Raw genomic sequence first — 15,805 nt, forward strand, 5'->3', positions numbered from 1 at the left:
AAAAATAAATTGCTCACAACGTTGTTCACCAGATGACAGGGAAATGAAGGCAGTTATTGATAAATTGCCATTAAGTCTCAGCTCACTAAAGATGGCATTCTAGACTATAATCGGTAGCCTAAGTAGAATGGGCAAAACCCGTCTCTGCTCTGCCAGCTCTCCTTCAGCCATGTGAGACTCACCTCGCCTTAACTTTACTTGCCAGTGCATCAGTGGTAACTGCTGTAATGGAACTCAATTTGTTTTTATTATTGTGTTGACAAGAACCCATATACAACGCGATCCCTTTGGACCTTCCTGATGCTCAGCCGAGGTCTTGGAGTAATCTCAAAAGAAACCCTGGATGACTATGTGGCCGAGGAAAGAGTGTCTAAGTGCAAAGGAGACACAAGCAGTGAAGACTAGGCTACTGCTAGTGCTAGTAGTAATACAAATACACACATAATAATGGAATATTAAAAATGCTGTGTATAAAATAAGATATAAATGACAACTGTACGTACATTCAGATATTTCTCTCATAAAGAGAAGTTTAAAGAAAAACATGTTTGACAACACTGCCATCTTGTGGTAAATAGGTAGTGCAACCCAAAATAGTTGCATTACAGAAACAGCAAGCTTTTCTCAAATTACCTGATTTTTGCCCACCATAGCCGTACATACAGTGATGGTTTCACAAATAAATTTTATGGCACTTTGAAATATACCGTGGTAATTCATACTAAACCACGTGTTTCCTCCTCTACCACACCATATTAGTTGATCTGAGCAAAATCAAAGAAAAACTGGTGGTAATTATCCTTTCTGTCAGTAAAGCCACACGATTTACTCACATAAAGAGGAACTTACCAGAGGGTAAATGTCTGTGAATGAGGCTTTTGCATCTTTGGTCACTTTGTTTGTGAATTAATTGTAACCTTACCAACCAGACATTAAATTATATAACTAGAATCTACTTACACAATACACATTTTTTAATGAATTACCATCCTCATATTATTATACATAATATAATATATTGTATTATATGAATGTTTAATTTATAGAATAGCCTTTTTTAATGAGAATTAGTGTTTGGGAGCACACAATGAATAAATGAATGTATGAGGAATATATGTGATGTTGACGTAGATGGCTCACTTTTCACTCTTCTTGGGCCTCTAGAGGTCAGGTTAATTGAGTAGCACTCTTAACTCCCTATTGAGCCTCTGAGAAGCTCCTTTCAGCTTCAATAACCTTCAAGAGTCAACTTGTGGTGGCAATGGCTTTGGACTGACACCGTTTAAAAACAACACTCCAAACCAAGAAAAAAAATAAGAAAAAAAACATTATATTCGATTCAATTCATGTTTATATGTATAGCTCTCCAAAATTGTTTAAAATCAGCTTTACAAAAAAAAATGCATGTTTCTACATTACAACTAAGAGGAATTTGTTATCAGAGGTGACTGTCAAAGTGATGTCTATATGGCAGAAATGTGTGTATGTGTGTTCAGATGTAATAATATTGATCAGAGAATGAAAAGAGAAAGGTAAAATATCTCAAAGCAATGAGCTAAAAGTTGCACCTCCTGCTCCACCCCCAAAGAAAATAATAAATTGTCCCAGTGCAGTCAGATTCTAACTTCCCTGAGGTCACGGCATCCATTGAAGTTTCTAAGAGTCGTCACGCCACATTACCTTGCTCATCTGTCTCGGAACCGTGAAAATTAAGTTATGCCCCATGTCAGCACAGTTTTGTCTCTCTTCTCGCACTCTTTTTACTGCTCCCCTATTTTTCTTCATCCCCTTGATTGAAGAAAAATGGACATAGAAGAGCAATCAAGTCATATGCACCCATGCAGTCCAGCTCACTATTGCTGACTAAAGTATGCTGATGGTGTGGAGGGGTCCTCTGTTTGTCCATGTAGGGTCATTCAGAAAAGGACCTTCACTGCCTGCCCTTCCCCCAAATTCCTTCTTTTAAGAACCCCTTAAAAAGCAACCCCCTCTTCCCATCCACTGGCCTGACAATCAAACCTTTTCTTTCTCCCACATTCCCCTCTCAAAATGTTTTCTTGTTTGATTTATGCCCTATAGACAACAGCTGAAATGTACTATGGGAAACTTTTGCACAAAGAGAGACTGCTCCATGTGTCATTGTTTATGTAAAACCATAATGTTGATAACTGTGTTCAGCTGAGTTCAGATTTTTATTGCATCCTGAATCTTACATCAAAGCCAACTCCATCTATACACCATGCTGGCACACGTTACACAAGAGTAAAAAATATAAAAGTTATAGGAATCTTAAACAACATTTTCTGCTCTGCTGTGTTTCACTTCCCTTAAACTCAAATCTGTGGACATAACTGGATTAACAACAGTGCTGTCAATTTTAAAGAGGTCTGTTCTCAACAGAAACTGGATGTGACAGGTTCAACACAGCATGCCTGATTTGAGAAATGGCTCTCCTTTTACAAAGTCCCAATGGGGCCCTTCACCTGACGAGGATGAATAGTCAGCTCACCTCATCTTGTTACTTCAAACTGAGAGAAAACAACAAGCGGAAAAGTTCAGTTAGGAGTCAGTATGCATTCTTAGTAAATACACTCTAAATAACTGTTGGGTGGAGTCTGTTGGGTCATATGCTGAGTAGTTTTTGTGTGTTGGTAGCTGGGTCAATCTAGCTGAAACTACTCTCCTCCCCTCCCTTTCCCTCCGACGAAACAACCCACTGCGGGGTTACTTTAACTGCTGTTTGGGTTACAGTCAGAGCGGGGGATTTCTGCATCCTCTTCAGGAGAGAGCGGTTCTCTGCGCCGCTGGACTGATGCACTTCTTCAGTGAAATAAAGGTTTGTATATGTTTTATGCCATCTATAAAGTTTTTACTGTGCTATAAATGATATTATTTTACGCAACGCAACATAAAGGGACGAGATGTCAGTCAGCTAAATGCATCAGCACCGGTCGTTTTGCATGCCTTGCATAACAAACATTTTATTCCTTATAATACTGAATTTAACTTATTTTGACGTTAAAATATGTTGTAATCTCAGTACTGTTTGTATATGGGCAGGTTATGGAGTCAGTCACAGCGTCTTTCAGTGAAACGAGGTTCACAGTTCCCCCGCCGAACTGCAGCCCATCACCGGCTCAGATTTTGGTGACACACCGGCACGAGAATCAAAACTATTTTGGTTAAAAGTGAAAACAGAGAACGGTTGAATGATTTTTTTATTATTATTATTTCTAAAATGCTTGTTAAATGAGTGTATGTAATATTGTTAACTATGCTTTATTCACCCAAATAAATTCAATTTGTCTTTTTTTTTTTTTTTCCATGGGTGTTCTTGCTTATTAATAAATGTTCATCTTTTGATTATTGCAGTTGCTTCTATTAATTCTGTTTTTTTTTTTTTTATAAATGTCCAGCCCATTTTAAACCAGCAATATAGTAATTTTTAAAATAGTTGAGTTAAATAAACACAACAATACAAATAACTCATATGTGTTCAAAATAACCCAGTATGTGTTTTATAAAATAGGCTACTTACCCAGTGCTGGGTTGCCAAATATCCCAGCAATAATTGTTTTTAAAACAGCATTTTTAGATAGCACTTTCAGCATGAAACCTGTTGAAAATAATTGATAAATATCTGGTAACAAAAAATAAAAATGAAAGAAAGAAAGAAAGAAAGAAAGAAAGAAAGAAATAAATAAAAAATAAATACACATTTTCTGATAAAGTTTTACATCACATAATATGAAATCCCAAGGTTTCCTTACAAAACAGAAATATAGAAAAATACTGCTTATTTATGCAAAGTTTTACGCTCCCAAATTTTTTACTTTTTCTAGTAAAATGCATTGCTAACAGGTATAGATACAAATTTTATGGTGATTTTTGGTATCCCAAATTTTTTACTTTTTCTATTAAAATGTATTTTTTGAAGGTGTAGATTCAATTTAAGTGATAAGATTTATAGATTTTAATTAATACTATCTCCTCCTTCTGCTCTCTTAAGAATGTTCACTCTGCTCTTTCTAGAGATGTCAGCTAGAAGACAGAATGAAGTGCCAGGTCATTGTGTGTTGCCTCTATTGTGTGTTTAGTATTAGCATGACAGAAGTGCCACTCGACTTCTCTGTCATTCATTAAGACTGTGAATCCTTGTCCCGCTTCTACCTCGAAATGAACTAAGCACCATGGCTTCCATCTTGGATCTCTAGAACTCTTGAAACATAGCATAAAATTTCAGTGTTTTCTCAGTGATTCATTTCTGTGAGAGGCTGACCTTTTTTAAGGTGTTGCGGGGGAGGGCAAATTCTATTACATTTTGTGGGATAATACCTTATTGCTCTTTTGTATTTGAAATGCTAACTAGGTATCAAGCTGGTATTGTTATATAAAACGTAACTGAACAAAGAGGCATATGGAATCCAAGAGGAGATTTGTACTACCCAAGTGCTACTCACACTGAGTGCTACTCAAATTTTAAGCAGTGACAAGCCCACTTAAACACACACAGTAGCAGACTGAGTGTGTTTTTGATGGCTACTTGGGGCTTCATTCACGCAAACACCGCTTTTTTTTCCCTTGTCAGCCTGAGTGAAGACTTTAAATAAACACTCAAGCTTTGAACAAATAAGCCAGTCAAGGCCTTGCTTGGCTCATGCTCAACTCTGATCCTTTTTAAAGACAACCTCATTTGTTTCCTTAGATGTTGAGAGTCTCTGGGAACTTAAACTAACTCCCTCTGTAAACATTTATGTTTACAAGGTCAAGTGCAGACAGAGCCAAAATGTTTGACTAGCACATGCTCGTGATAATGCCTTTGGTAACATTTACAAACTGCAAGGGATGTCAGGTGGAAATTGCAGCTTTTTTGGTGATGGCAAACTGACAACTGATAAATAATACAATTATTAAAATCTAGCTGCAGATGGGAAATGTTATTAGACTATACACATATACATATATATATATATATATATATATATATATATATATGTATATATACATGTATATATATATATATATATATACATGTATATATACATATATTTATATATATATATATATACACTGCACAGAAAGTCTTAGGCCATTTGTATTTTCACCAACAAAAAATAGTATTAAGTCAGTTATTTCTATCTTTTGCTCAGTGTCAGTAGTTATATTTCTAAAAATTTATTTTGCCATTAATTGGAATAATCCAGTGATTTTATGTATGCACAAGTAGTCTGACAACAGCCAGGAGACCTGTGGCAACAACTCCGAGACACTTTAAGAATCCTACCTGCAAAGTTACCTGTAAAATATGCGCATGTGTAACCTATAGGACAAAAGCCTTTTTAAACGCAATGGTTGGTCACACCAAATGTTAATTGATAAATAAAATCTATTTATGACATTATTTTTTAAAGCATCCTCACTTTATAGCATTTTTACACAAGTGCCTTAAACTTTTCACAGTACTAGCTTTGCAGATTAGGTTTGTTGAATTGTCTTGGAGTAGATGCCACGGTTCTTCTGGATTTAATCTGACTCAGTTTTTTGTTTTCTTCGTTTCATTCCAGATGGACTGGATGATGGTGAGATCAGATCTCTGTGTGGAGCACTGGCTGTTGTCAAACTCCTTGTGCATTCAAAAATCTCAATTAATGGCAAAAGAAATGTTTGGAAATGTAAACTGATATTTCCTACTGACACACTACATCAAAAGAAAGACTTAAAACCATTTTGTTGTTGGTGGTGATGAAAAAACTAATGGCCTTATGCACAGTACTGTATATACATTGTGTTGGTTTGTATAGTGAAATAACCAGACACATAAGTCAGATGATCTTTGGAATAATCTGAAGCCAATCTTTATGAACATTATAAACAGTATTACATGGTTTTGTTTATCAACATTATTCACACAATAATATGATACAGAAACATTATACACATTTACAATAATAATTTTGTTTCCCTACAATTTACACTAACCAATCTTTCATACAAAAATAAACTTCCAGTATTTATCACTTTGAATAGCAGTTTGATAACTTAATATATAGCGGAGCACATATTTCCAACAGAAATTCTTAACATAAAGACAAATTACTCCTTTTCATGGTGTGCAGATTTTGGCAGCTCAACTAGGTTTTGAAAAACAACCTTTTACTATGGGATTCCGGTTTTCTTCGTCATTTTATCCAGTTGTCTATCTCTCTCATGAACCTGTACATTTCAAGCGTACAGTATTTAACGTATTTTAAGACCAAATAGGCCTACAATATGCGAATAACTATTCGAATACCCTACTCTTTCAGGGGGGCTACTTTTACATCAGTAGCCTAATTTATTTATAATATGAGATTCGTCTGGTGCAGCACGTCTCGTGGTACGACCGCACATTCAACTAGACATTTTAAACAAAACGAAAAGGGCCTTGTGATGTGTGAATATAAAATAAATTTTTAAGTTATAGGCTACTTAAGGTGGGAGGAGGGGGGGGGGGGTTGGTCGGAATTCCCCCCATTATTTCCACCCAGGGCAAATATGCAGTTAACCCACTGATCCATAATATAACATTATATAGCTAGCCTAGATCAGTGAGTTACCACTGAATTCTGAAAGCACGCCTTATCTTATTATGACAAGAGGAAAAATTGTCAAAACAGTGGACATCACAATCGAACTCTTTTGTGCTCTTAAATCCCAGGCATCATTCTCCTCGTCATCATATTCCGTCTCGTAATCATCCTCCAAGTCGTCCTCGGTATCTGAAAAGCCACTCCCGCCGTATCGGTCGTTAAAGCAGAAGTTTTTCATGCTGACTTTGACATACTCGCATATGGTCCTCTCTGTGCCGTCGCACACGCAAGTGTCCAGCTGTTGGGCTTTGGGAATGGAGCGCATGTTCATGATGACCCGCCGGCAGTCGTCCGAGCAGCGCTCTCCCCCGAACAGTTTCCTGCAATGATAGAGATAGTCCCGCATGGCGGTGCTGCACTCGGGGTCCTTCTCACACTGCTTGCGAGCTTCGGTGCAGCCCATGTGGCTCGTTCTGGGCATACAGGGCTCAATAGCTCGCTTGGTCATCTTGCATAGAGTGTCCGAGGCGCACTCGCAGTCCTCCAGTGCCGGGCCGTTCACAGTCAGATTAAGCTGAATGATGGAAGAAATGCAATGGCTGGGGCATTTCTTCTTGCTGCCGTTTATCACCGGACCGCACGCGTGTAGATACTGAGTATACGCGTAGTGACACTCCGGTTCTCCTTGGCACTTCATGATGGCTTGCCAGCATATCAAACGCTGATTGTGTGCCGGTGATGCGGTGGATAAACGGCTGTAACATATCAAAGCACAGCCAATGGACAAAATCATTATTTGCAGCCGCAGAATGACTGCAGAGTTGCCAGAGTTTGCCATTCCTTGATGTGCCAACATGCAGCAGGATGAAAGTTAATTTATTGGGTCAAGGAATTCCGTTTGTTGGTCCATAATCCATAATGTTTCTCCGCCAGAGATTGAGACAAACAGCTCCCCTTGTTCCATGCCCGCCGTCTAGCCGCGCTCTTCTGTTGACCCCTTCAAATAGTTCAGTGTGCTCATACTTGTTGCTTCAATATCCGCAGAAACGTGTATCGAAACTCCTCCATGGACAAAACACCAAATGGTTGGAAACTAATCGCTTTTGCTCATTGCCGCGAAAGCAAAACGTGCTGCAACATTTTGACGCGCGACGAGTCTTTATTCTCACTGCATGTTGTTGCAGTAATTCAGCAATAAATCAACGGTTTATAGACTATATCGAAACATCCAAAAAGCGATCTCACACTGCATCATGCTCAAATAACAAACCTTCTAAAAGTTCAGCTCACTCTTGATTCCTCTCTGAGATGTCTTGGTGTATCTGTTCAGTTACCCGGACCCCAGAAGTGTGCATGCAGCACACTATTGGTCGGGACAGTTGTTGTGATTTCTGACGTCACTTTGAGGGTGGAGGTCAGAACTTGATGAAGGTCGAGAATGTGGAGAGGGTGCGGGCCTTAATTTGACTTGATAAAGCATCAGACCCCGCCTTCAGTGACAGTGCTAGAATATTTTGGCTATCATAGTGCATTGCAGGTCTCAGTCGATATTCCTGACCAGTCCTCAGTAAATACAAACAGCAATGCTTAGCTATATTCAGTTCTATGTAATTATGACTAACTTATATGGCCTGACAGATTTTCAGCCTGACTTAAGTGTTTTCATAAGTATTAATAAGTACTCGTAAAATATTTATCTGCGCTCCAGAGAAATATCATGAAGGAAAATTTCTACGAAAATATTCAATAGTTCAAAAGATATTACAAAAGACCATCTGTTAATTTATATATTTTTCTTTGTTGTTTGATTTAAAAATGGAATAGCCATATGTTACTGATTCTTTGAAATCTCAGAAAAATAATGATCAATTACTTTCATTCCTCACGAAGAGGAAAGGAAATTGACATTTTTTAAAGGGAAAATTATCAGGTCAAGTTTGTTTTAAATACCCATTATTTAAGAAAATTAAACAATTCACTTTCTAAATGAAATAACAGATTTGGCAGAGAGTTTTGTGTGTGTTCTTATATTTAATATATGGATTAATTTTACATTGGTTTGTGTTTCTCCATGTTTGTACAATCCATAATGAATTTAACAAGACAGATGTTTTCTTTTGCTTTATTTGGAGAATTGGATTTGTCTGTTTAAGCAAAATCATTTCAAAGATGTTTTTGCAATAATTTCTTCTCCATTTTATGCATGATCGGACTATTTCAGTGTTAATATTCCAGCTTCAGATCCAACCAGTGGATCTCATTCAAGAAGTCCAAAATCTACACAACAGTTAGTAAAGATTTGCCCAAAAGTCAAGGCATCTCTATTGGAAACACTTTGGAAGTTCAAGACATTTTCTGTGATGACATGCATTGGGCACTGCATTTGGTCAGCAGGTGATTGTATGAAACATCCTTTGATCCTCTCTGGTTGGTTTGATTGCCTATGGAGCAAAATAACAGCTGTTCCAACACAGACAGCTTTTCTTTTTTCCTGCTGTTCTCACCCCAAAACTTCTCTGTCCCCTCGTACTCTACAGTATTATACAAAAAGCCCTTGCTCATTTATGCGCAACATCCAGATAGTAGCAAGTTTGCATTTTGAGAGGTTTAATGAGATAAACTATATATTTGATGCATATATCTTTAACATTGACATCCTAATTCATGTGCACATTTATGGAATAATCCTGTGCTTTCCATCTCTCAGTGACTGATTATGATCATCACCTGGCCCAGATCTGCAGGAGAAGGGGCAGTTTTTGGAGAACAGAGCGGACTGTGTTATCCATGCTACATTGACCCTATCACACTGCAGCACTCAAACCACAAAGCTTGGGCAGCTGGCCAAAACTGCCCCATACCCCACCCCCACCTTTCAACATTTTCTCATTTTCCCAATTAGAGAGATTAGATGGCCCATTTGGGAGGAAAGGAGCAAACAGTCTCATGCAAATTCTCTAACATTCCACAGTAAAACTGTAATAGAGCACATTTATTTATAACATAGCTTTTTCACAAGTATGTTGTTGTTGACGTGAAGAAATCAAGTTTTGAACTAATTGGAAATTAGGAAAGTGCTGCAGTTTTGCTATCTGGTGTGATTTACTTTAGGAGAATATGAATGTTTAAAATAACAGATCAATCAGACTTTCTAAAATCGCAAACTATTGCACAACAAGTAATGAAATGCTTGCCGAACACAGTGAGAAAACAGAATATGAACCCTGTACATTTTCCCTCACACACAGGACTCAACGCTTCACTCCTCACAAAGGATGAAATTGTTCAATCCGCTGAGACTATTACTGCAAGATGTTGGCATTTCCTTTTCTTATAGAGAGAACTGCTGTGAAATGTATTCAGAGTCTCTCTGAGGAGTCGGTTGTCCCCTCTTGCCAAGCTGTCAGACCTGTTTATCATTATTTGCTGAAAAGTAGCCCAGGCTTTGCGAACAGGGGGAAAACTAAAAGAGAACTTTCAGTGGAAAGACCTGGACCCGAGATGTGTCTAATTATTTGTATAATTTAAGTCCTAGAAAAGTTCTAGCTCTTTTCATACACGCATGCTGCTGAAATCCAGCCTGAAACATGTCAGTGTTGGACGCAGGCCAGAACTGAAGTGGGCCAAATTTTCTCTCGCTCAGATGAAGTCTGAGGCATGAACAGACAGCTCTGTCCTTCGTAACTTTAACCAGTTCCGTACTTAATACTATTGCAAACTACAAAGGTGTCGTTAGTTTAATCATATTACATTGTACAGTGAAATGCTCATTTTTTTTTATGGTCAAAAGAGCTATTAATGAGTACCAAAGTAAAGAAATCACAATGCATAAAGATATTTACTTTGTATAACACAGCATTTCCTTTTCCCATTGAAACGTTTTTGTACAGTTGCCCACAGTGACAATAAGTCATAACAACTAGAATAGGAATGCTGAGGGTTTTTTTTGGAAAAGGGACACATTGCTTTCTCAGCACTCAAGAAGTCTCAGTCTTCACGTCTCCACCACTGTCACAAATGATTACACACACCCAAGCCACTTTGCCAAAAACATATTCATCAGGACCTCCCTCGTCAAGAAGCTCTCAAAAGCACAGCAATGGCACACTACGACATTAGTTTGTTGCCAAAAAGGCCTGGCTCCACCAAGCTGATTTAATGGAAACAGCTGTTAACTCTCTCCGTTACTTTCACTGGTCTGTGTTTGTTTAACCGTCTGCTTTTTTCATATCTTAAGCAAATGTTTCTGAATGAGCTGTTGCAGCCATTTCCCGGGTCTTTTATTAGGAAGACCCTCTCTAAAGCTCTTCATACAAATACCATCTGTTGAACTGAGCAAATACTTCAGTTGGAATTTCCCTCTTTTAAAGTCGATGATTGTAATGTGTCACTATGTCCCATATCCATCTTGTTTATCATAATAAAACTTTTTCTGTGTGTAAAAATCCATATTGTATAGTCAGCCTTCTCAGCTAAAAGCTTTAAATGGATTGTTGGGCCTTTGCTGTCCTCACTTAGACAACTCGTAATGTGCACTTGACCCTAAAGTGATGGTCTGGTAATATTTAAACAGTATGGTCGTAGTTACAAAGCATCTGTGAAATGAATAGAACAGAACCGAAGGCTGATGTCACAGTCGTAAACTTGTTTTCTTGACCCGATTTTCAAAACATTAATAATGTGCCAAATTTGTAACCGCATGAAAACTTCTTTGTTTAAAGTTTAGTCGTGTGCTAGCCAGAATACATTTGAGCTTACAAATACTAATAAATGGAAGTCCCCAAAATATGCTGAATATTTTTCACTTTCTTTAGAAAACTGCTCATCCTTTTTTGAGATATGATGCTGAATAAAATTGACCCTAGATTCTAATTTTGTTATATCTGTAAATACAGCATTGTTCTGAATAGTCTTAACACACACTTATGCATTTTGAATGCAATTTCGGTTTTTCACATGACTTTGAAAGCTTTTAAAATGAGTCACATGCTTCTTTCACATCTTCAAACGGATGCATTTCAAATCCATATAAACAGTATAGCACATAGCAGGACACGAAGCCCAAAGTTGGCATGAAATGTAAATTGCGACTTTTTTTCTCTATTGTGAATCTAAGAGAAGTGGCTTATCAAACAACACAGAATACAGAGAGGGTCTGGATTTTGTCCAATCAGGAATTAAATGGATCATAGGAAGCTGAGTTGTAAACTAAATGGATGATTGTGAGTGACAGGTTGCTGGGGGGACGGATTGGCCCACATTCATGCTTGTATAAACGTCATCAGAGAAGAGACATGGCGTGTTATTGTATTTAATTAAACCTTGCGGGGCCACATATTTAAAAAATTGTGCACTGATAAATCATTCATAATAAACTCTGCATTTTCATCCATTTTGATGTTATCAAAAGCCTTATTCATTGCAATTGTATAGTTGCAGTATTGCTGTTTCAATATGCATCCGTAAAGATTTTCATATTTAAAAAAAAAAAAAAAAAATGCTATTTCAGTTAGCTGTTGCTAATTAATATTGACATTTAGAACCTTTCTGCAGAATGTTACCGATTTTTCTTCAAAGAGGAGATGAAATGTGTTCCATGTGGGCTAACTGACATCATAGCTCTCGTGTCCCAGGACAGTTTGACCCATTAAGCCTCAGTATGTTTCATGATTAAAAGAGAATTCATGGTGGTCCAGAGCGAGCTCTTATGCTCACACTGTAGATTGCTTTACATTCTTGTACAATTTGTATTGTTAATCTTATACTGTAACATATTTTTGTAAACTGACAGCTGTTTTGTTGGTCGCTTAGTTACAAATCAACACTAAGTTCTGGTGTAAAAATTACTATAGTAACTAATCTCATGATCATCACAACAGACAAAACAAAACAAAAGTTGTACCATAAACTGCCTTCATGTTTAAGTAAATATAAATCTCATATGCACAGACACTGAAAGTAAAGCAGTTAGCTTTAGATTAGAAGCGAGTGTAATAGCACCAGCTCTGTCTTATTAAGCCCATGTTTTTGTTGGTTTGTTTTGGGAGGGGATATGAGATGTAAATAAAGTCTCTGTTGCCTATTGTATCCTGTATCTGTCCCTCTCCGTTCCCTCCCCCTTCTGATTATCATCTCGGCTGGAAAGTTCCCACGCGGCCTGAATGTTTTTTTGTTTTTTTTACCATAAGCCAATCAAGACAGGGCAGTGTGAATGATCCATTGTCTGTCTGTGGAGGGCTGGAGAGAGGGGAGGAGATTGGAATTGTTTGGGCCTTTAGCTCGCCACCATCAACACAGATGACAGAGAGTTTCTGAATGGGTAAACGAATATAGACAAAACTCAGAGATGTTTACACATCTTCATTGCATCTGTGTTAGTTCCTGGCCTGATCATTACAGTATTGCAAAGGAATGGGTTTGAAAGACTGCTGTTTTTTTGAATTAGTAATTCAATTTAAAGGTGCTGTATGTAAGATTTTGACTCTACTAACGCATAACAACACCATAATGTGTTTGCAGATATTTAAGAAACATACTAAGTTAACATACTTGCTTATCTGAAAAACAATGCTACAGTCAGTAATTCTCCTTTGAAAATGTGCGTTCCGGGCCAGAATGTCGGTCTTTGTTTTGGTTTGTGAAACCCGCCCACTGCCAGTCTACCCAATTGTATTTCGGCACCCCGGGTTGCCAGTTGGTGGAAAACACAGCATATTTAATTTCATTCACCGTCAAGTGCACTCGTTCCTGCCTGTGCATCAAGTCTGAGGAGGAGGGGCCGGGTGAGAAAAACCCTCTCCAATATTTTGAATTTATATGCAATAACTAGTTCAACCACTCAGTGTCAATCCTACATACAGCACCTTTAAGTAATTTTTTTTTCGAAGGAATTAGCAGTTAATCTAGACAATGATTTCTTATCAGTAGATTATTCATCAATAAGATCAAGGGACTGAATAATGTTGAGCTATTTCTTAGGGTCGAACATGGTTACAGAGACTTATCCTCTCAAATTGTTCCACCACCTGTATTCTCTACAGCCTTTATCCTTCCGCTCTTTAAAGTCAACATCAGCATACCATGGTTAGATAAATGTCATCACTAGCACTAATAAATCGACGTGTAAGTCTGAGCTTTCCTTACAATACCCATTTGGGTTGTGCATTTGGAATTTAGTTCATGCTTACGTTAGTGTTTCACACACACTGTGGAAGTCTAGCTGCTGTCAGCCATTTTGAAGTGAAACTGCTGGGTACATTTTGTCACTTTTGCACACCTTTAAGGGTGCAAAAATAATCACTAGTACCATTAAAGTGACAACTCTGTACTTTAACTACCCCTAAAAGGCACTTAACAGTACTATAAATGTACATATTACTACTAATATGCACCTTTTAGGGGTAGTAAAGGTACAAAATTGTCCCTTTAAGGGTACTGCCCCAGTGACAAGCTGTTGTACCCCTACAGGAAGCATTTTTGCACATTTTTGTCCTGACAGTGTTGCTCAGTGGTACAGTATGTGCATGAAGGGTTAGACCACGTCTTATGTACATTGTCTCCTATCTGCAAATATCAGTATGCATCTGATCTTGGAGAGGGTTAAAAAGAAACAGAAACAAGTTATTAAATAATTACAGTTACATAAAAGTATTTAAGATGACATGACTGCAGGGGCACTGAGACGTTTTACTTTTAAATTTGATAGGCACTGTGTATGGGGAGAATGGGATTGGGAAATGATGAGCCAAACTCGAATTTAAATTGCCTACATGAGCACTTTATAGAATAACCATTTTGGGTTCTTCTATGTAGTGTGGAGAACATTTTAATAATTTAGAGAACCTTGGTCAACTATAAATGAACCTTTTGTGCAAAGGAAAGTTTCCACGGATGTTAAAGATCCTTCATGGATCCCTAGAAGCCAACTGTGTATTGTACAACATGTCAGAGCACATGCACTGACAACTATGACAGAAATGTCTTGTAGCGATTGCAGTGATTGCCATAGTACTGAGATCAGCTCAGTGAAAGTGGGAATATTCTGTCTGATGACATGCGCACATTGAGGCGAGGAGAATAGAGAGCATGGCTGAGGGCCTAACCGCAATATCTAAATATTGACTGTACAACTTGTAATCATGTTTGGTCTGTGGACAGGGTGAAAATAAACACCAGTGTGTGTCTATGTGTGTGTGTGTGTTCTCTCATCCCATAATAGAAACAGCGCAGACATGCCTTTTCAATATGTTTAGAGAACTCATAATTAAACATGCACAAATCATTAAAAGGATTAGAAGAGATGTATCTCATCAAGACTTAATATGCTATGTTTGCCATTGACATTTGCAATTTTAAGCATATGGAGCTCATCAGAGTGGTGCTTTGCATCGTAATTGCTTGTGGTTTCAGTGCATACTGATATAAATCTTTTTATGTGGGTGGTCTTGGAAATGGGAAGACCTTCTGCACTGAAACAACAACATAAAACTTTTTACTTTCATTCGAGGGGTATGCTTAGCTTTTCAATTTCTTCTCTGTCGTCATATCTTCATAATTCACCCTTTGCGGTGGGCAACAGCTTTCCCTGATCCTTCCAGTGCTGGACTGTCATAGAGCAAACATTTCTAGTAAAACAAAAACAAACAAACAAAACAACAACAACAACAACATTAATTTGGCAGAATAACACAACATAACTTTTAAGTAACTTCAACATTCCCCAACAATACTGTTCTTGCAGCACAAGGAACATATCTAAAATATGGAATCTAATCAAATTAATTTAGAATTTACTTAATTTCTCCAAAATAACAACTAAATACACTACCTCAAGAATAATGTCCTGACCATTAAATGTCAATTCAAGTAAAAACTCTTTACTTACAGCTTTAAATAGTATATTAACTAGTTTTACAATCATGTCTGAATCCCTCCCCCAACAATGGATATAACCATCTTAGCCTTAATAAACAGCATGAGAAAGCAGTTTACAAGAAGGAACCTTTTGAAGTGGATTATAAAATGTAGTTAAATTAAAACTAACCATTTATAAAGCATTTTTCCAAGCATTTTCCTATCCTGTTTGCTCATAGACCAGAAAAAGGTCTATTGTATGGCAAAATGGATGAGTAATTGTGATGTGAATTAAAGTTTTGGGATTACGCCATAATGCTTAGCTTAAATAGCCCATTAATTCTGCCCTGGCACTGAGACACAGGGAATAAGAGAGAGACACG

General features: G+C 37.5%; 1 protein-coding gene and 1 long non-coding RNA gene across 2 annotated transcripts; one reads left to right on the forward strand and one right to left on the reverse strand.

Moving 5' to 3' along the window:
- Positions 1–2,526: 2,526 nt before the first annotated feature.
- On the forward strand, positions 2,527–3,311 carry LOC122145039. The gene is made up of 2 exons (XR_006160048.1): positions 2,527–2,836; positions 3,061–3,311. It is a non-coding gene; the product is annotated as an uncharacterized LOC122145039 (long non-coding RNA).
- A 2,518-nt stretch (positions 3,312–5,829) lies between these two features.
- Positions 5,830–8,177, reverse strand: LOC109074080 (growth arrest-specific protein 1-like). Its single transcript, XM_019090123.2, has one exon. It carries the CDS (start codon positions 7,423–7,425, stop codon positions 6,619–6,621), a length of 807 nt encoding a protein of 268 aa, XP_018945668.1. The 5' UTR covers positions 7,426–8,177; the 3' UTR covers positions 5,830–6,618.
- Positions 8,178–15,805: the final 7,628 nt, after the last annotated feature.

This window comes from Cyprinus carpio, chromosome A5 (assembly GCF_018340385.1).
Source record: "Cyprinus carpio isolate SPL01 chromosome A5, ASM1834038v1, whole genome shotgun sequence".
NCBI classification, from domain to species: Eukaryota; Metazoa; Chordata; class Actinopteri; order Cypriniformes; family Cyprinidae; genus Cyprinus; species Cyprinus carpio.

Bases quoted from the DNA above. Each gene is read 5' to 3' on its own strand.
- LOC109074080 (XM_019090123.2), bottom strand. From the start codon at position 7,425: ATGTTGGCACATCAAGGAATGGCAAACTCTGGCAACTCTGCAGTCATT.